Raw genomic sequence first — 22,246 nt, 5'->3', positions numbered from 1 at the left:
CTAAGGGGACCATTGGCTTTATCTGCTATGGTGATTGATGTCTACGATGGGGTGTAGCTGACCACAGCAACAGGTGGTGTGCTGCCACAACTATGCACCGCAGCAACAGGTTTGTTATTTATATAAATACTCAGAGCTGGCTTGGCTCTGCACAGGAGCACTTTAGGTTTCTCCATGCCTTCCCATTCTCCTTAGCATTTTCCCTACCCAGCATCCCCAGTTGCACTCCATGAGCCTCACTGGAATTCAGAGCAAAAATTTCACAGGACACTCTTCTCTGCCTTTCATCAAAATGTCCCCATGGTGAAGGGAAGGGCTTCGGAGGTAGCACACATATCCCTAGAGCAAGCAGGCAGAAACTCTCTCCAGCTGAGATAGCTGGTATGGAAGTGGGTGGGTGGGAAAGTGTTACTACTCGGCAGTTGTGTTTGCCTTGTGTTTGCAAATAGAATAGCAGGGTGTTTCAAAACATGGGATCTGGTTTCTCCAAATACCACACAGTACACAGACTCTGCAGCAAACAAAGCTTGGGTTCATAATTTGCCTGGTTTGTAATAGCAGTTGCTATGTATGAATGTAAAATATTATTTCTAGATAGCACAATCTGCAATTTGAAGAAACATCTTTTTGATATCCATTAGGTCCTGAATTGTGTTGCCTCTGTCAGTTTGAAACCACAGACACTATGCAAATGTAGCCAGTTAGTAAAATCTCCCTTCCCTGTTCTTGGATTCACTTCTTAAGCAACATGCACATTCGACAAGGATCCTTGAAGCAATGCTTACAGGTGAACTAAGGAGGAAGCTGTGCTAGTCATGTTTTAGCTGGTAGCTGCTCTCAAACACATTAGTAAGAGTGCCTGCAAATTAGAAATGTAGCATCACCTATTCGTGCCGTAGCTATGCTAGAAAATTGTACCAAAAAATCCCCACATGTGCTAATGCTTGTCAGCTGAATGAGGGGTAGCACTGGGGGCTCCCCTAGCATGGCCATTGGTAGCTTTATTTTTTGTTAAACCAGTTTAATTTGACATAGTGATTAAAAAAACAGGTCATGCTGCAGAGAATCTATACCAGAACTCCCAGGGGGTTAGCTGAGCAATGTTAGCTCCTGTGGGAATGTTTGTGTACAATTTCCTCGTTCAGACAGGGCTGGGCTACTTGCTCTTGCTTCAGCTATTTTGCCTGAGAAAAAATTAAACATTTTAGGATTTAGCTGGGCTGGTGCTCTGTAAATCACTGATGTAGTAGTGACACCATTTCTATCCCATTGCAGTTCAGAACAGTCAACCAGCTACTACGAGTTTCTTGGAGTGAACAGCTGTCAGGATGTGGTTCACTTGTACCGGCTGCTGTGGGCCTCCACAGTCCTGAACATCGTTGGATTGTTTCTTGGGATAGTCACGGCAGCCATACTTGGGGCCTTTAAAGACATGGTAAGACTTGCAAGTCCTGCAGCTTTTCATCAGTGGTGATTTCTGTATGTTGCTAATTATCCTGTTACCTAATGTGTTAAAAAAATAGACAGCAGAACCATACACAGCAAGTGCTCACAAAATGTTTCCTGCATGAGCTTTGAGTTCTTGGACTGTGCTCTGGCCAGGTGTTATAGCTAAGTAGCGTCAGGCCTGGTTAATACACGTGTACGTAAGAAGCTGGCATCTGTAGCAAGTCATGTGGGTGGTTCAGTAAGTGGCCTCTTTTTTCTGAGTCAGCACTGAACCATTGGCCCAGCATGGTGCTAGAAGGTGCCAGTTTGGTGCAGGTGGTGCCAATTTAATAGATATATGAAACCGAGGTCCTAACCACTTGTGAATATTAAAGATTGTGTGATTGTGTTCCAAAGAGCAGGGATTAGCTCTGGAGTATCAGCCAGGTTCTGATGTGAACTATTACATTCTGCTAACCTAAATTCCCTTTTTGGTTTCCATAAGAGATCCCGTTCTTCTTCCCTGCCTCAGCCTGCCCTAACCCGCTGTGCAGTGGTGGTGTGTGAGGACAGTAGCTGCTGCGCTGTGCTGAAGAGGTGGCTGTGATTAAGTGTGGATAAAATGATTCCAAAATACATGGCTGTATGTTCCTGGCTGTTCTGCAATGGGGAGCGGCTCAAACCCAGGTTACTGTGATTACACGGGGCTAGCACAGAAACAGCACAGATGGAAAAGACATGCTTCCTCCCTTCCCCTCAGGAGCAGCCACCACCACAGCAGTGTTTACTTTACAATATTCATTAGTCTTTGGGGTATCACTTGCCAAAAGCAAGAGGAGGGTGGAGGGACCAGGGAGCATTGCGTCCAGCAAAGCTGCCTTCATTTAGCTGCAAAAGACCATGCATAAGTTAATGTTGCTTGTCGCTACATTAATTCCTGGTGTGCATCTTCTGTGGCTCAGTAGGGGCCAGGACTGATTCAGACAATGCTGGTCAACCTGTAGCTACAGAGGCCCCTGCCTAAAGGGCAGGTTGAAACAGTGATGTGATGTTTGCCTTTGCTGCGTGATGGGGAGTGTAAGCTATTTTGTGTGGAACTGGGGATGGGGGAGGAGCTGGGGCTGGGGGCGGAGCTGGTCTGGGGGCGGAGAGGGCCTGGAGGTGGAGCAGGACTGGGGGCTAAACGAGGTTGGGGGAGGAGCTGCATGCCCCCCCCGAATGTTCCTCCACACCACTCTAGGGGGGCACGCTTCACAGTTTGGGGACCACTGCTTATAAAATATATTCCTCCTATTCCGGCACAACCACCCCAGTGTGCTCCTTCAGCAAAACACACACAGGAAAACAAGCTATCAGTAACTAACTCTGTGTCATGATTCAGGGCTTTTAGAAACATTTTATTATAGCAGGGCCATGTGAGTTATTTAAAAAAAAACATCGTTAAGAGGCTGCACAATGTACACCAGTATACAATTCCCCTCCTACATTCGGCAAACAACCACACAGCCATTTTGCACAAGCAATGTGCAAACACGCAGCAGAGTATCGTTTACTCTGAGGCGTGAGGGGGATTTGGTGACTCAAGGGGAAGTGGTATGAAGAGTGTTCCCACAGTGCCGGTAATGAAACACAGCCATCTAGTAATGAACAGCCTGTGCCTCCTTTCCTGAAGGGAGAACAAGCTGCTTTCCAGTGTTACTCATGTTCCATAGACACACATGGGGAAAGGGCACATGTAAAAATGAGCGGGTAGAACAGGAAGGAGAAGAATCAGGAGATTCCTGAGCAGAGGGGAGAATTACAGAGCCAATTTTAACTAATGCTGACACAGCCCTTCTGCTTCATTCTTCTCCTGGTCTTCCCTTTTTTTGTCTCTACTCTTCCCTCTTACTTTGGAAATGATTGAAATGTTGCTTTTCCTGGGTCCCCGGGCCAGTAGCTTTGTTCAGGCCAGTCTCCTGCAGTGGTCAAGATTTATCTGAAACATAGTGATCAACCACATTGGATCCATTTTAAATGTCCTGCTGTGTGTGTGTGTCAGGTTTGACTACTACCCATTTCAGCTGTTGTAAGCTTCTACTCCTTGGGATATATTAGCTAGGGCAAAGAGGTGAAAGGAGGAAGCCTTTTCAGTACTTCCCATTGGGTGGTGGTGTGGCTAGTGCCAGATTGTTGTGAAGTCTTTTTCTCTTCTGAAGCCCTCACTTGATCACTTTGTGAGCACCACTGCTACATCAAGAATTAAATTTCCATCTTTTTGGAGACTGAGACATCACCTCAGTCTTCTACCCAGCACTGGAAATCTCCAATTTGTTTCTGTAACATCTGCTGTGGGTGCTCTGAAGGACAATGGCTGCATTACTAAATGCTATAAAGATACATTTAATTTTAACAACACATTTCTCCAGGCTAGCAGGGCTGCTGTGGGCAGAGACACAACGTACAGATGCAGATAAGTAATGGGAAGGTGGCTTATAAACCTTACAAGGCAGGTTAAAAGGTAATTAAATTAAATTAAGCTTTCCCAAAACCAATAGGAGTTGGGAATGCTCCTCTGAGAATTAGGTGATAATGGTGAAATCCACTCCTGTGCAGAGGGCCAACACAAGGCTTATACAACACATAAATCCCACTTTTACTTAAGCTAAGGCTTAAAGGGGAATTTAGGTGTTGCATAGACCTTGGACTGGTCTTTTGCTCCAGAAATACTCTTTGGGGTGAAACTCATCCCTCTGCAAGCATTGATTTACTATCACTGCTCATGAGGGGTGCAAAGCTATTGAAATGTTCCTACAAGAAACAGAATAATTGTGACCAAATTTCATACCCTCACACATCACAATATGCTGGAAAGGCTGAGCTTGCATTTACAGATTTGGGCATTCAGGCCAAGCAAGCATCCAAGCAGCAAAAAGCAATGGAATGAAACTACAGCAGCGGTCATGCAACATCATCTCAGTGTGGGGCAAGTTTGTTCAGCTCCCGACAAAGCTGAGGAAATCAGAGAGCTGCTTAAGTTTCCTCTGCAGCAGGAGCGGAGGGGTGGGAGTGAGCACTTTATCTGCTTACGACTAAATCTGTGTAAATCACCACAAACATGTGTTAAACAGAGAAACCCCACAACAGTGTCAAACGTTATAAAAATCAATAATAGAACTCCTGTTATTCACTACAGCAAATGATTTTCCAGTCTCCTTTTGGGCAACCTACACTATCTGGTTTACTGATTTGCTACTTTATTTCAGTAGCTGTGTATCAATAAACAGCTGTTAGGATACTGGGGCCTCAGAAAACACAAAGTTCGGCAAGGAAAGGCATGCAAAAGGGCATGGGGTTGATATAAAAAAAATAAAATTTGGGGTGAGAGAATCATAATCATCTGTTTTTTCATGATGTAATCTTCTCAGAAATACCACAGGCATTGTGAAGGTTTATATAGAAATTGTCCTTTACAGTTCCTGAGGGCATTTCTTTAAGGATGAAATCTAAAAGAGACAGCGAGGATGTCTAGTAAAAATCATGTGTAGCTTAGGGGAGTTATAGCTACGTTATAGCTATGGTGGTGTGAGAATGAGCTGAAAAACAAAGTGCAATTGCTTTGAAACCCATCAGATTTTCCTGCACAGAAAATAATATTTTGTCTTCCAAAAATTGGAACATAGTTGCTTCTGGTGCCTGAGTTTCTGGCACAGTGGTTTTAAAAGTTTTCACAGAGATTGTGGTGAGAAGGACCAACATATGTAGCATGTAACAAGTAAAGAAGTTGGCTAACTGCAATGAATACCAATAGAATACCCGTGTTTCATGTTGCTGTTGAAAAAATGTGTCTGTCTTGGTTTATATCAACGGATCGATAAGTCTCAGCCTACATTTCATGCTTCATTCTGATTCAGGGCTGAGCCACATGGCAGCTTGAAAGGCCTTACTCTCATTAGCTTGTTCTCACTATTTCTCTGGAGTAGGGGATGTCTCTCTGTTCCACACTTTCCTTTCTCCAGCCATGGAGGAAGAGAGGCCCAGCTCCACAAAGATATTTAGGATCTGGGCCAGAAGCATTGGCAGTTCTGTCTTAATGTACATGTTTGTATTAGATGTCTATAAAACTCATGTTAATTAGAAAAAAGCACCCCCTGACAGCTTAGCTACATGTTGAAATTCACCTAGAACAGGGCTTAGTCGACTGTTTTTTCTGTTGAAACCAATGGGAGGACGATCCTTGCAATTTCAGTAAAGTGATTTCACAGGGACATGGCTACCTCCATGCAATAAGCTCAGAGTCAGCCCCTTCCGTAGAAACACCCAGTAAAGTTATTACTGTAATTACGTTTATGTATTTTTATTATTTCTATATAATTATGTATCGATCCAACATTTGATAGAAAATCATTCTTCTTATGTCCCATGTTATGTGTTAAGCACTGACATGGGCCTTGGTGTTACACAAAATCCAAAGGAAGCCTTCAGCCCCCATCATCGTGGAAATGTTTGTAGGTGCCACCTTCCCAAATCAGCGTGAATGTGAACGTGTAGACGTTTCCTCACTTAGGCCTCACAGACCTCACAGGAAGGGGGTTGGAGTGCACAGTGCGGGAGGGGGCTCAGGGCAGGGGTGCATGGAGGGGTGCAGAGTGCGGGAGGGGGCTCAGGGTGCAGGAGGGGTGCAGGGTAGGGCAGGGTGTTGGGGTGCAGGCAGGGGGCTCAGGGCAGGGGGTTGGGGTGTGGGGTACAGGAGGGGTTCAGGGTCTGGGCTCCAGCCCAGCGCCACTTACCTGGAGCAGCTCCAGCGTGGCAGTGGGGCTAAGACAGGCTCTCTGCCTGCCCTGGCCCTGCGCCGCTCCGGGAAGCGGCTGGCACCACATCCCTGCGGCCCTGGGAAAGGGGGGGCAGAGGGCGCCGTGCATTGCCCTTGCCTGTGGGTACTTCCCCCGAAGCTCCCTTTGGCCGTGGTTCCCCGTTCCTGGCCAATGGGAGCTGCGGGGGAGGTACCCACAGGCAAGGGCAGCGCACGGAGTCCTCTGCCCCCCCCCTTCCCCTGGATGTGGTGCCGGCCGCTTCTGGGAGCAGCACGGGGCCCATGACACCACTTGGGTGGCAATCCCACAGGCCAGATCCAAAGCCCTGAGGGGCTGGATCCAGCCCACGGGCCATAATTTGCCCACCCGTTTTACATGTACAGAAACTATTAGTAAAGCAGCAGCTGAATCCTGACCCATATGTCACCTTTGCAAGATGTGATGATTTGCCAGGTTAATTTTAAAAGAACCTCCAGAAAAACACTGGCTACTCATTGGATCAGGCCCATGCGGGTAGGGAGACAACAAAGGGGTTCTGGAGTAAGGAGTGCTGCAACAGTCTCTTCCCTGGTTGAACAAAGGTGGTGGGAGGCCAGGCCACGAATAGCAAGTGCTAGAAAGGGTATGTGCCACTGCATGTGTCTCAAGAGCAAGAGGGGAAAAAGCCTTATAGCATCAGTTCATTTCTGCTACTGCAGAGTGAGTGCAGCAGCATGCTTGCTCAGTGATGGCAAGAAGTAGGGATATTATGTGCCTGGAGAAGTGGAAAATTGTGGGGTTAGGGGTGCTTTTGGGGGCAGAGGTCAAGGCTGCCCCCCCACATGCTTCATGGGTTCTAGGCTTGGTGCTTCTTGGGCTGGAGTCCTGCCCACTGCATCGTCAGCAAGGCCTGAGGAAGCGCTGGACATTTCTTAAGGTGAAAAAGAAAGCAGCTGTGTCACTTCAGACCAACACCCCCCCCCCCCCCCCCGCGAACACCCTATTTCTAGAGAGTAAAGTAAAAGTATGTGTGGGGGTGGGGAGGAGGCTTTAATTTCAAAGTTCCTTGGTTTCCTAACTTACTTCTCTAGAGGGTACAGTGGTATTGTGAGGGTTCATGTATTAATGTTTGAGACTCTTGGATGGCTGGTACAATCAAAGTAGAAAATAACATTTTTATTAGTATGAAGGGGGAAATGACTTGTACAGTGTGTGTATTTTTTATGCTGGGGAAATAAGAAAATAGAGAAATCAAACATTGTCAAATGATCTGATCAGTCAGTTTGATGTAGTCAAAATAGTTTTCCTTTTTCCTAATCCATGGTTGCATTTTGCTAACAAGTTGTTGTCTTTTGTGTTCATCAGGCACCTCTATCCCAAATTGCCTTTAGTTCTGCCCCGCCTCCTCAGATCTTGTACAATCCAGCCCAGCAGATCCTGACATATGCCGGTTTTTGTCCCTCTGCAGCAGCTCTTCCTGCATATTCATCCTATCCTTTACCTCTTCAGGTAGAGTACAAAATGGTATTTTTCTTGTTAATCCTCTTGAAAGCCAGATGCTTCTCTGTCGTATAACTCCTGCACTGCTAAATCTTGTCTGCTGTGGGGTTTTGGGGGAGTTGGAGGTGGAGGGGAAGATGGATTGGTTGCCTAAGACACAGACTCTCCTCTATTTTTACAGAAAAGGTCAGTCCAGATACTGTTTTTAGATCTTCCCCCACAGGTTTCTTCATTGATCATTATTTGTTCCTTGGTAGTGCTTAGGAACCCCAATCAAGGATCAGAATCTCATGGTATTAGGTGCTGTATAGATAAACAAAGACAATCCTTGCCCTGGAAACTAACTTTAGAGCAGACAGGACACAGTAGGTGGACAAAACAAAGAAGTGGGGAAGTCTGGGAGGATGAGAAGCATAAATGAGACCGGTTTAGCGGAAAAGCAAAACTTCCCACCTCACGACTTGCCTACTCAGTGCCAGATGGGAGTGATTTGTAAGCATGGCAGCAGAGGTAGGTTTTAAGGAAGGATGATAAGGTGAAAGCATTACAGTTTTCCCCCATGCATAGGGAACAGCCTGGGTTAATAATAGCATCAATAGCAGCATGAAGGGCCATTGCTCTATATATGGGGTATTAACTTTGAAGCACGGTTCTCGTGGTCACTAATCCTCTATATTGACTGAAACAAACTGAATCCTAAAATGGCAATTGCCTGAGAATAATTTGAATTTTGAACAAGCATGGAGTGAGGAATTCACTTTGGCGCCTGGACTAGCAAAATTAGCCAAAGAAATCTAATCTGCTCCCCCATCTTTCCGCTGCTACTCTGGCTCCACACACACACAAAAAAGGTCACCTCATTGTAACTGTTGTGCAGACATGTACTCCGTGTACAGGTGTGTACACACCCCAGCCACCAGAGCTGGAGAACTTTGCATAGCAGTGCCTGTAGTGGCCGGACTCGCCCCCTGCGGCCACAGCCCCTCCCCAGGCCGTATAAGGGTGGCACTACCCTGGCCCCCTCAGTTCCTTCACCCCCCAATGTCAGGAGTACAGCCTCCGATGCAGAGGAGACCGAGGGCAGGTTGTAGAACAGACATCTGCCTCGCATTGTGAAGAGCAACATTTATGGGTAGGTGACGATTCTTTCTTCTTCAAGTAGCTACAGCTGGGTATTCCATGTGTGGGTGCTTCCCAAGCAGTGCGGCTCAAGAGTCTTGTCAAGGTTCCTTCCGTACAGATGTGGGAACCCGCCTGAAAGCCCCCTAAGCTTATTTACCAGGTTAGGTTATCAGTAAGCTGCCACCACCAAGTGTGTTCCAAATCTTAGGGAAGAGCCACTTGGAACTCTGCCTTTCCCCAAATATTTCCCAAGTCTCTAACCCCCCCTTTCCTGGGCAGATTTGAGACTAATTCTCCCCCCCCCCAAAGTCTTTACACCCCTTTTCCTGGGTGAAAGGAAAGGCTTGAGAGTATACCCTCACCAATTAGTCCTGGTGAACACAGATCCAAAATCCTTGGATCTTAAAACAATGAAAAAATCAATCAGGTTCTTAAAAGAAGAATTGTAATTAAAGAAAAGGTAAAAATCATCTCTGTACAATCAGGATGGAAAATAACTTTACAGGGTAAGCAGATTCAAAGAGCCCAGAGGAACCCCCTCTAGCCTTAGGTTCAAAGTTACAGCAAACAGAGGTAAACCCTCTAGCAAAAGGAACATTTACAAGTTGAGAAAACAAAGATAAAACTAACACGCCTTGCCTGGCTGTTACTTACAAGTTTGAAATATGAGAGACTTGTTTAGAAGATTTGGAGAGCATGGATTGATGTCTGGTCCCTCTTAGTCCCAAGAGCGAACAACCCCCAAAACAAATAGCACAAACAAAAACCTTCCCCCCACCAAGATTTGAAAGTATATTGACCCCTTATTGGTCCTGTGGGTCAGGTGTCAGCCAGGTTACCTGAGCTTCTTAACCCTTTACAAGTAAAAGGATTTTGGTGTCTCTGGCCAGGAGGGGTTTTTAAAGTATTGTACACAGGAGGGTTGTTACCCTTCCCTTTATAGTTATGACAAATCTATATAAAGGAGGACGGCAGGACCGCCTTCCTGAAGTTTGCATCTGATCTGAACGCAGGCATAATGGCAGAGTGGTTTGCAAAACTATGCACAGAGGACCAAATGGCTGCCCTGCAAGTGTCCAATGTAGGAATGTCATTTAGAAATTCTGTTGACGTCGCCGGAGCGCTCATGGAATGAGCTCATAGCTCTCAGCTACTTCATATCCTGTCATGCTACAGGAAGTTATCCACCTGGAGATGGTCTGTGACGAGTCTGCTTGACCCTTCAGTTGTCCACATCTGAAACAAACAGACAAGGTGAGGAACGGAAAGGTTTAGTTCTATCCAGATAAAAAGCTAGACATCGCCTGACATTCAGTGTGTGAAGACGTTGCTTCTCTGGGGTTCAGTGCAGCTTAGGGAAGAACACTGGTAGATATATAACTTGGTTCATGTAAAACTGGGAAACCACCTGAGATAAAAACTTAGGGTCTGGCCGCAAGGTTACTTTGTTTCTGGAAAATGACCCATAAGGAGGTTCTGCCATCAAAGCCTGCAACTCACAGACACTTTGCAGATGTTATCACCACAAGGAAGGCAGATTTCTGACACAGAAGAGGGAAGGAAGAAGTTTCCAGAGGCTCAAACGGAGGTCCCGTAAGAGCCACTAAGACAGTATTAAGTCCCACAAAGGAAATTGCTCTTTAACTGGTGGGTGGAGATGAGTGACTCCTTTCAAGCACCTCACTGCATGGGCTTTGAAAACACAGACTTCTATTGATGGGCAGATGAAATGCTGGAATTGCAGCCAGGTGGACTCCCAATTAACTAAGTGCAAGACCAGAAGGCTGAAGGTGTAACAAGTACTCCAAAACGTCCTGGATACAAGGCAGCATCGGTTGAACTCCCCAGGCTAATGACCATACCGAGAATTGCTTCCATTTGGCCGAGCAGGAGATTGAGGATAAGTCTCATCCCTCCCTTGGTCTTTGGGACTAGGAAATAGCAGGAGTAGAACCCATGCCCCTGATGTTACAGGGGGACCTCCTGTATTGCCCCCAAAGCCAGTAAAAACTGAACCTGCTCAAGTAGCAGTGTCTCATGAGGGGGTCCCTGAAAAGGGATGTGGTAGTGGGTGGGGAGGAGGGATGGAGAGGAACTGTATGGCATAACCCAGGGGTTCTCAAACAGGGTCGTGACCCCTGAGGGGGTCACGAGGTCAGCCTCCACCCCAAACCCCACTTCTCCTCCAACATTTATAATAGAGTTAAATATCTGTTTTTAATGTATAAGGGGAGGGGGTGTCGCACTCAGAGGCTTGCTGTGTGAAAGGGGTCGCCAATGCAAAAGTTTGAGAACCACTGGCATAACCTGACCTGAAGTCCCAAACACTGTAAAAGCAGGCCAACCCGTCCCCGAACAGGGGAGATGGAGGAGAGATTACCACTGGACTGCTGTCCTGGACACACAAATCAAAATGGCTGCTTACTCGGCACCAGGAGAGGTCCAGTTGGTTAAACCCTGAACCACAGGACCTTCTCTTCTGGGATCTGTGGCTCTTTATGGTATAGTCCTGCTGCTGCACAGGAAGGGACGATTGTCCAAAAAAACGCTGAGAGCAGAATTGCTGTTGCGTCCGCTGACCGTTATGGTGGCGTCTCTTAACAACCGGAATATACACTCCCAAAGTCCGCAAAGTATCTCGGGATGCCTCAATGGTCTGCTGCATATAGGGCGCAGTGCCATAATTCTGCAGCTGTAAGGCCCTCCTCATGGTGACAGCTGATGCCATAATTCTGGCTGCTGCAATAATGTCTTGGCAACCATGCTCCCTTCCTCAACAACTGCCAAAAAAGCTTTTCCCTGGAGGGTTCTGGCAAGTTGTCTGCGAGCTTAGACATGGCTGCCCAATTGACAAAGTCATATTTAGAGACCAAAGCCTGACGGATTCTGATGTTCATTTAATTTATACCTGCCCTGCTGAGCACTGTCATTTGCTGCAGTCACCAGCAGGGAGGTATGTGCCAGGTTGGAGTAGAAACCCTCACACCCTTGCATTGGAATCAAGTACTTTTTCTCTGATCTCTTCGCCATAGGGGACAATGAAGCTGGGGTATTCCAGAAGGCCTTTGCAGGCTCCTTGAGAGCCTCATTTAGCAGGAAGGCTACTCTCCCTGGAGCTGATGATTGGAGAATATCCAGCAGCTTGTGTGTGCTCTCCGGCAGGAATTCTGCCTGGATACCTGAGGTGTATGGCTGCTATCTTGGGAGGCCCTCGTATGCCTTAAAGTAAGTCCTCGTACACTGAGGGAGAGGAAGATTCCAGCACAATAGATTCATCCGGGGAGGACAAGGAGGCGGTTTGCTGCACCTATGATGGATTCTATTCTTGCACCACAGGATCTGGTTGGAAGAGCTCCATAGGTCCCAGGGGATAAGGGAATGGACTCAGCGGTTAATTGCAGCTGAGACGGTATGGAAGCAGGAGTCACTGTCGGGAACAGTGATCGCGCTCTAGAGTGTGATCTCAGAGATTCCAAGGAAGCCACTGGGCATACGCATAAGGCATTGGTGGCCAGCAAGCATTGGGACAAGAACCACTGTCCTGACTGTGGAGTAGATGCCGATCTCAGTGCGAATAATGATCTGAGGGTGATCTCTGATGCCTATCCGAGGACAACCCTGACCTTGAGGAATTCCGGAGGTTCTGTGGTGACAATATGGGAGCCAGCCCTGATGGGGCAAAGAACCACTCAGACTCATTTGAAGCCCAATCAGGAGGCAGCATCAGTGCTGAAGAGGAGTGGGGAATCAGCACCAGTGGCACCGAATGGGACATGCTCCTACTTGGTACTGGGAGAGGCACTGGCACTGCACTCAATGATGGGATCTGCCGCCAAGACAATGATGGTGCTGAAGGATGCACCAACTTCAAGGAGGCCTTCTGTGCCAATCCCAACCTCAAATCCACAGTCTGCGGCACAGGTAGTAGGAACTGCAGTGCCAGCGTACCTGGCATCTCTGACTTAGCCAGAGGGTGCCAGGGGCACAATGGAGGACTAGCTGGTAGATGCCATAGCACCGGAGAACTCATGAACTAGTAGAGGTCCAGGATTGAGAGGCAAAGCAGGTCTGATGCCGGCTCATATGCCATCAATGTGAAGACCATCAGCACTGGTGCCAACATCATCGGTACCAGACTCAATGGATGTCCCTTGGCCGGAACTGGAGTCAACAGTACAGGCCCTTGCTGCTCACCACATGGTACTGAGGAGCGGGTGGATGGACCTGCTCCATCCCACATGCCAGAGGGAGTGCAGTGCTGGTCAGCACTCCTAGAAGAGGAGGAGGAATCTCGCTAAGCCATGGAATGGTCCCGGCTCATTTTATGGGACCTCTTCCTGGCCACACCAGAGGGGAGTGAATGACCCCTTTTCCTCGAGGGAGACACCAAGTGCAGAGTGGCATCATTTGCCAGATCTGAAGGTGACCAACTATCAGATGAGGGCCTCAGAGCCAAAGTGGGCCTCATGTCCTGCTCCAGAAAGATGCTGCTTCAACTGCAAATCCTTTTTGTGACTGACTTGCAGAGTGAGCCACTTTCTTTAATGTGTCCTTCAACAAGCATCTGCTGTGGGGGTTGCTCTTGAGGATGGCCCCCCTCTATGATGGAAAATCCTTGAACCCTGGTGAGGGCATCACACAAGGCTGCCAAATACTCTACTAACACTTAAACTAAGCCTAAGGTACTAGTCAGAAAACGGAGAGTGAAAGTGGGAGGTGAAGATTCCATAAAGCTCGGACTCTAGCCATGATCAGTGAGAAGGAACTGAAGGGATTGGGCTGGCGCTGCCCCTACACAGCCAGGGGAGGGGCTACGGCCACAGGGCATAAGCACCACCTCTGCGGGTACTGCTAGGCAAAGTTCTTTCTCTCTGGTGCAGAGGGTGTCGTGGAAAGAATCACCCACGCAGTGATTTTAGTTCACAGACTCAGAGCCTGAGGCCTTTATTGCAATACATACCAAACGCGTTTGGGGTGCCGTTCAGGAACTAGCACACCTAGCAACAGCTCACAGGCTGCTTTTATTCCATTAAACCACAAGCAGGGTACAAACAATACGTCATGAATTAAATCATTGGGGGCAAATCACAAGCTGAGCAGGGGTTGCACATGAGCTGATCACGAGCTAGGAAGCAGGGGTTGGGGTCAGTCTTCTCACCCCCCTCCCTACCCTCTGACTTAATTTCCGAGTAGTGGGTGTTTGTTTGGGTAGAAGGGCGCTTGGTGGTTTCCGCAGGGGTGGTGCTCGGCCCTAGCTTGGGTACATTTCTCAAGACTCGGACTATGTCATTTTCCGGGGGATTTCAGTAAAGGCTTAAGGGGGGGGCCAGTTTGCAGATAGCTGGACTATGGAAAATTTTTCAAATAATTATAGCAGCAAGGATGATTAACTGTCTGCAAAACAATTTCTTAATATCGAGCATATTACGTTATTTCCGTAGCTTGCGGTTATCATATTTCTAAAGCCTTGCGGTTTCTTTAACTTTTAGCCCTAACTCTGTATTTTTCCCTCCTCTGTTGCTGCTTTTGACTGGGCCTAGCCTTACAAACTGATTTGAGCAGTTTGGTTCAGGCTTTTAGGCCTACCCCATTACCCACGAAAGTCCTTAGTATGGCAGATTTCTAGGGGAGATGTTTCAGGGTCTTCAGGCCCAGGATCTTGGTTATCGGAAAGAAGGCCACCCTGCTCTATTTCCCCACAAGGGCATGTGCGTGCGCGTGCGCACACACAGAATTCACAGCTGCATCTACTCAAACAGCTAATGTTTGATCCTTTGCTGCTGCCCTGAAATCCCCGGCATTCCCTGCTGCATCTGCAACTACTGGCTCCATTACCTTTCTGCTCTTCCATGACATTGGCCTGTGACAAGGGCTTTTTTTTTTTTTTAAAACGCTGCTGTTGAGTTTGCTGTCTCTATTGATCTAGGTGCTGCCGCTCACCACCCTTCCTTTAATTGAATACACTGTACTGCTCTGCTGTTGCCCCAGGCAGCAGTTTGTCAAAGTCCTGATGGAAAGGAAGGACTTGTGGGTAAAGCTCAGCACTGGACTTGGGGGCCCTGAAGTCAGTTCCTAGCTCTGCCACAGACCTCCTGTGTGACCTTAGGCACATCACTTAATCTCTGTACCTTGGTTCTTCATCTGTAGAATGGAAATAATTAATAAGTCTGTGCCTCGCAGGAGTGTTGTGCAGATAAAAATTCATTAATGTTTGTTAAGTGCTCAGATACTACCATGATGAAGGCCAGGAAAGTAAAGTAATAAGCACCACAGAAAAGCCTGCATGCAAATGATACCCTCCAATCTTAGAACTTCAGATTCTGAAAACTGAATGTGGTCATTTAATTCACCACAATTACTCGCTCCTGTGTGTGTTATAGACCTTAATGTGCTAGAGAAAGGCTAGTAATCAGGGATCATTTTCAACTGGCAATGGAGCTGTGACTTTCTAAAGATTATCAAGTTCAAATCAGTATGACCTGAGAGTAGAGAAATTGGCGTGAAGAACAACCAAAAGATATGACACAGAAAATAACTAAACTGAAGAGATGACTATTAAGTATTTCGTGTTCTGGCATATAAAAAAACCCTCACCTTTCAAAAATAAATCTCTGTCACTATTTTATCCAAAATTCTTCAGTATTTCCCTATATTGTTAAATATTTTTGGAAGTGTGTTCATTTGCCTTTTCTTCTGTTCATCACAATCAGAGGCAGGAAGCACCTGCACGCCAGGAGAGATCAGATGCAAGCTTTAGTCTCCACAGGTGAAAGCTATTAATCCTTCTGGGGAAAAAACTGCCTTGCTCCATGTATGAGAGAATCACATTGCTGTGTGGAGGGAATGAGTTACAGCACTAGTATAAAGGCTTACGTATGTAAGCAAACTCATGATTGGTGAAGATGTTCAGTGCATGATGTCTAATACTTGTTTCCATTTTTGGACATTTTGTAAATAATCTGTTCTGAAATGGCCAAATTCTTAGACATTACCCACCTCAACTACTGCCTAAATCTTTTGTCCTAACCCAAAGCTTAGCTCACATTTACAGAAAGCAGAAATGAGAGTTACCACCCGCTGGTCCGCTTTCACACTAAAGACCTAATCACATTGAGGGTGCCGTGTTAGTTATTTGTATAGAACATGAGCAAAATTTTCAAAAGTGCCTAAATCCCATTTTCAAAAGTGACTTAGGGCGAGATGTACAAAGGGATGTGGAAGTTGCAATGCTGAGCATTGCGATGTCTAACTCTTAGGTACCCAGACCCAGTGGAACCCCCACCTCCACGTGAGGTGCCCAGGCTCCCATGCACTGAAAGGGGAGTTTTCTGCCTCAGAACGGGATCTTGAGAGAGCTGAGTTGGAAGCTGGCTATGAGCCTAAGAGAAAAGGGCTCCTGGCTCCACAGCAGGGAGTCTAGTAGCCCAGAGAGCCCTGGAACCAGCTGGGATTCTCAAGGCTTCCAGGCTCCTTGCTGCAGGGCCAGGTCTCCCAGCTCACTTGCAGATACCCTAGAAGCCCTGAAAGCACCCAGGCATTCCAGAGGTATCTGCTGCAGCATTTAGAGCCAAGCAGTGACGCTGCAGCCCAGTGGTTAGGGCACTAATGTAGGAGACACATAGCTGGGATGTGAGAGACCCAACGTCAGATCCCTGCTCGAGTGCCCTAACCACTAGGTCAGGACACACACACCTGTCTTTTGTGTGGGGCCTGACTCTGGGGGTGTGCTCAGAGTTAGAGGCCTAAAGAGACAGTGTTTCCATGGATAGGCATATGCAAAGCCACCTAAGTGCTGGGTGGAGTGCTTTGTTGACTTAGCCGCCTAAGTAAGTCCCACTGAGTCTCTCTGAGATCTAGCCTCATAAGGGATCCTCAAAGGTATTTAGGCACCTAACTCATTGATTTCTAGAGGCCTAAATACCTTTGAGGATCTGGGCCTAAATTCCTAACTCTGGAAAATGGGACTTAGGCACTTTTAATAATTTAACCCCATGGCAGTCCCTGCTTCGTGAGGTAACAGCTAAAAATTCAGGGACTAGACCCGAGTCCACATTGTGCTAATCTCAACTGGTCAACATACTGAGTGGCTGTGAAATAGCTAGTAGAGAATCATATTGTTATAAAAAGGTAGACTATTATTTTTTGAAAACAAACTGCTTTACACAGATATAAGCCAGAGTTTATTTACCATGTTAGAGCTAATTCTAAAATTGGCTTATAGCACAGTTTACTCTAATGCTACAGTGTAGTCACTCTCATTGGCAACATCCCTGATCACCTGAATGGATAATTGAACAAATAATTGTGATTGCAGTAGTGGTGGTTGGTCTAGATGTTACTGACAAAGGAGAAACTAGACAACAGAGAAGACTCTAGGCCTAGTGTGAAAATATCAGAATGTTTTAACTTCTCTTACAATATGGTTAGTAGTTGTTGTGAGTGTATGTGCTGTAACCATGCATTTGTATCCTTAGAAATAAGATTATGACAAAATCCCCTCTCTCAGGCCTTATTAAAGCTGTTTAAATCAACCCCATCTGTAAACAGAGGAGGGAATTATCTTCTCAGAAGCACACAGAGGCTTCTTGACTCCAAAGCTTTAATATCTCTGCTTGCACAGAGTTCTCATTGAGAAGTCCATGCATGTAGAGAGTAGAATGCCAGATCTGAGATCCACTGTGCTGTTCAAAGGAGAAATTTACCTAGTTGTAATGGTTGCCAGTACTAGAATACCACTATTCTAGAAAATTATGGATGATTTTTAAATGTTAAGTACCTGGGACAGTGGCATTTACTTGTCAGATTTTGCATTTCCCTTATCTTGAAAATAGCCTTTTTTTTTTTTTTAATTGAAAAATTTCAGGGTCTTTGAATCTGAGCACTTCAGAGCTGGGCCCTCAACACTTCAGCTGACACCCTTGGAATGGCAGGTGATTAACATCTGAGGGTCAAGGATGAAATCCTGGCCCCACTGAAGTCAATGGCAAAACTCATATTTAAAATAGTGTCAATGTGCCCTTTTGCTTTTAACAAAGTGGGTAAAGCATTAATGGTTGAAGATGAGCTGCTTTGTAAGCACCTAGAGCTCCTCCCTCCAGTCCAAATCCAAAAGGAGCCAGAGTATTACAATCCAGTCAGTTACACACATTATATATCCAAATCTATCTATCTATCTATACATACATACATCCCTCCACGCACACTTACCCAGGGGGCCATGAAGTGGATCAAAGAATAAGCATCCTATACTGAAATAAGATATTGTGGGTCAGGTTAAACCTTACTTAAATTGTTATGACTTCTACCCCTCATTTAAAATAGACAGCCAAACAGCTTCACCTTACAGCTAAGACACAAGGGGCATGTGAGCCTGCCCCGTAATTTGAACTGAGTGGGCAGAGGACTCCACAGTGGGGAGGTGGATATATGAGAGTGAAGAAGCACAAGAGAGACAAGCAGACACAGCTGGGAGCAGAATCCTGGAAAAAGCCTAGAGAGAGAGAGACCTTTTTGGGGGGTAGGGAGGTTGCTAGCTGAAAGAGGTTTTTGGTTAGAGAGCAAGGATGCTGCCCTGATGTTTGGTTGCTCCTCTGTTCAGGGAAATAGAATTTTGTATGTGGTTTGTAGACAAACAAGATTGCATCAAAGATACCAGACTCCACCAACAGTTTGTACAGAGCCCTGACCTTTGACTAGCTTATGAGATCAAAAGAGGTAACTTATTATATATAATGCCTACAGCCCTAGGATAGTTTCCAGGTAGCAATATGAATTTTAAATAAACAACTGCATATCCCTTAAAGCCCACTCTGCTATACTGACTTACCTGGGGGACTAGAGCATCCTCTTTTGCCAAAAAAAATATATATATATATTTTATTCAGTTGCCTAGATGAAGGGTGAATTGCATGCATAAAACTCATATTAAGACTAACTTAAGTGATAAGTGTAAACTGTCTCACCTCGATATACACTGTATGTCACAGTCTTAACGTGTTACCACCACCACAGGGATGTGCACATTAAAGATGTTTGAGAGGTTTAATGGTACATATTATATACATTTAATACAGTATAGCTGCAAACATGTCTGTAATCCCTTACTGAAGATGGCATTTTTTTCTTTGTTTAATTACAGCCTGCAAGCCATTTTCCAGCATCATCATCTACTGATATTTCTTTATCTGATGATACTCAGCCTCCATCTCAGTCCAGCTCGAACTATGGTCTCCCACCCAATGCCCCGCCACTATACACACCAACTTACTTCCTGCCAGAAGAAAAGCCTCCACCGTATGCACCCTAGAACACAGAATTACATTTTAACTGAATTTTTTTTAAAGACATCTTTGGAAACTCTGAGCTGCACAGGCAGCAGACTATTAAGGAAACTGTTTTGTGTTCTATGATTGTTCTACTTTTAACCCCAACTCACTGTGAGCTAACCAGAATCCTGGAAACTAAGGCAGGCGTGTCACCAGAGGAAGGTATCAGTCACCACACAGTTTGCATGTAGTCAATTGGGACATTGCTGTATGGCTAACATGAGCATGATTTTCTCTCTTAGCATAATACATAGTGACTTTTTTTCACTAGAACAAACAAAGAAAAACACTTAGAATACTTGGTTCCATTTTCATAAACCAGTATAGAGTGATACTTCTGAATTAGAACTCTTATAGTCTGGTGGATACAAGTGGGGAGTCTGGATTGAAAGAAACCAGATTTTTCCCCCCCTTATACTATTCAGTTAAGAGCCCCTTTTTGGTAAAAATGTTGTTCCAATAAATACTGTGTAACAATTATTTAACAATAAAATATGCTGTGTTTGTTTGGTCTACACTGGGGGGGGGGGTGTCGATGTAAGATATGCAACTTCAGCTACAGGAATAGCGTAGCTGAAGTTGACGTATCATATTTCGACTTACCTCGCGGGATCGACAGCCGCGGCTCCCGTCGACTCCGCTACCGCCGCTTGTCCTGGCGGAGTTCCGGAGTCGATGGGAGCGCGTTCGGGGATCGATATATCGCATCTAGATGAGACGCGATATATCGATCCCCGATAGATCGATCGATCGGCGGGTAGTCTGGACGTACCCATAATACTGTACCTAAGTCGGTGTACACATCACAAGAAAGGGGAAGCAAAATTCAGAGGTCAAGATCCCAATTAGTATTGTCCTATTCTGAAAAGGTACAAATATAAAATTTTATTTGAACAGGGCTGTTTTAATTCTGTTTGAAATGTTTGAATTGTGTACCAGTCCAGCTAATACTAACAATGATAAAATGTCATATCAGTGAGCTAAAGATGCAATTTCCAGTTAAGTATTGAACCTGTATATAATACTTAGAACAGTACTGAACTCTGTATTTTTCCATATACTGTAAAAGGCAGATGAGATGGGGGCAACTGATTCCTTTTCTAGTAAAAATGGAAACTAAAATGCTGCATATCGACCTAAATTATTATGTAAAAAGAGACCTGTCCAGTAGTTTTGAAGTTGTAGCAATGCATTGGTGAATGCTCAGAGTATTCCTTTTTGCGTTTTTTCCCTTCCAGCCTCCCACTACAGAGAATTTAAAAATACATATACACACAGTAACTCCTGTGGAGGTAGCATCCAAAGGAAAGACATTATCTTGTACTCCCTCTTCTGGATAGTAGCAAGCACTATTCTCAGCTCTATGCTGCCATAATCAGCCATGATAGTGCTTAAACAAGGATGAAAATAATTAATTAATGACTCCCTGAGTTGCTGATTCCTCCTGCCGCACCCCAAGGGCCTCAGTGTTCTTTGCCACAGCAGGACTGTGGGACAGCACAGGAAATGTAGTTTGCTCCATGGACCTAGCTCATTGGGCAACAATTAATCCAGTGCCACATTGGAAACTTAAAAAAAGTTTCCCAACAGTCAAAGTGCAAAATGGGAAGGGGGACATATTTTATCCTTAAGTTTTTAAGCAGTTGTTACAGTAAAAAAAAATAAAAATCTATTAAGAATACTAGACTGCTTTCCTTCAAAGGATGTGAACATTTGAACAGCTGAAATCACAGCAAAAGATCATAAAATTATGTGGAAGTTTCCATCCATCAATGAGTTTTCTATTGATGTACAAAAAAAAAAAAAAAAGGACAAATACAAAATATGAAATGTTATTCAAAATGCACCAGAGAAACCTACCTATTCAGTTCAGAATGGTTTCTGAAAAGGATCAGGGCTAGGTTTGGGCTTATTGAAGAAGGCACAGGGAGTTGCCTTGCAGGAGCAAGGCAAACAGAATTTTTGCACTCAAGCTTAAAAAAAAAAAAGAAAGAAAGAAAGAAAGATTTTAAGCAAGGTGGAGAGAAGGGTAAGTTACTTTCAAAACACATGAGCTAGTGATTTTAGTTTATCGTAAGTGATTGGATTTCCATGGCTGTACGAACAACAACAAACAGATCAGTTCCTCAGGCACATATATTCAGTTTTGTATAATGAGAATTTTGGCTGGTTAGAAGCATAGAAGGCACATGGTGTCAACCCTAAGTTTTAGAATGGACCGACACCATTAACTTCAGTGGCTTAGTGAACTACATGAACTGCTTCAAAAGGGAGGGGGGGGGGAATGGAGATTTCACTGTTTCTGTACAATTGATTGAGAGGGAGAGGAGGTAGGTATGTGTCCTACTCTGACATCTCAACTGCTGCCAGTTAGAAAACAAAGGTGTGTGGAAGAAACCCCCCTATCATCACCCTCACCTTCCCCCCCCCCCCCATCTGAGCGCTGCTGTATAGTATTACAGATGTCATCAGTTTAGAAATAATACACATTCCTATATTCTCCATATTTTTATACTGTAAATCCTAACTTTTTGTCCACATAAAGTAGGTGTATAAAGTCTTTACACACACAAATAATTGGAGCAATTTTTGCATCAAAATGATGCATTTCCCATGTGTGTCAATTATTTCAATTAACTTTTTTAAGCACAGTACACTGTTATAGTCTCTTTCACGTAATGTCGAGTGTGGAATTGCACAGCACCACCTCATACCACAAAATTCTTCTTTTCAGTATCCAAGATAATTCTGGCACTATAAATAGAACCACTGGCTTTAACAAAGGTCACACAGATTTGTGACTCATATATGCCTCACAGCTATTTATTTGGGAAGTACTGCAGAAATAACACAAATGCTAGAGGTGAAACTATTTTGCTAGCAGGTGCTCTTCGAAAAGAACAAAGCTTAAACTGGGTTTTGTTCCTCCAGTTAGTAGGAAGTGTCAGATGTCTTCCAAGCTTGTGCTGTTTTCTTTAGAGCTACTTCAAGTTGGAAGGATGGGATATTGATGTAGGAAAAGACCTGAAATGACCAGGAAAAACAATACAATAGAGAATCACCATAGGCTATGATACGTATGCATTCCCCAGTAAGGCT

The 22,246-nt window shown here is 45.2% G+C and overlaps 1 protein-coding gene across 1 annotated transcript in view; it reads left to right on the top strand.

The window, feature by feature from the left end:
- The window catches only part of TMEM255B (transmembrane protein 255B), a 136,463-nt gene extending 117,335 nt beyond the window's left edge, over positions 1-19,128 (top strand). The window contains exons 7-9 of the mRNA XM_065406665.1: positions 1,276-1,435; positions 7,566-7,709; positions 18,961-19,128. Coding sequence (XP_065262737.1) covers positions 1,276-1,435; positions 7,566-7,709; positions 18,961-19,128 — 472 coding nt within the window. The remainder of the gene's footprint in view (positions 1-1,275; positions 1,436-7,565; positions 7,710-18,960) is intronic.
- Positions 19,129-22,246: the final 3,118 nt, after the last annotated feature.

This window comes from Emys orbicularis, chromosome 1, assembly GCF_028017835.1.
Source record: "Emys orbicularis isolate rEmyOrb1 chromosome 1, rEmyOrb1.hap1, whole genome shotgun sequence".
NCBI classification, from domain to species: Eukaryota; Metazoa; Chordata; order Testudines; family Emydidae; genus Emys; species Emys orbicularis.
This window is presented reverse-complemented; position numbering and strand designations above follow the sequence as displayed.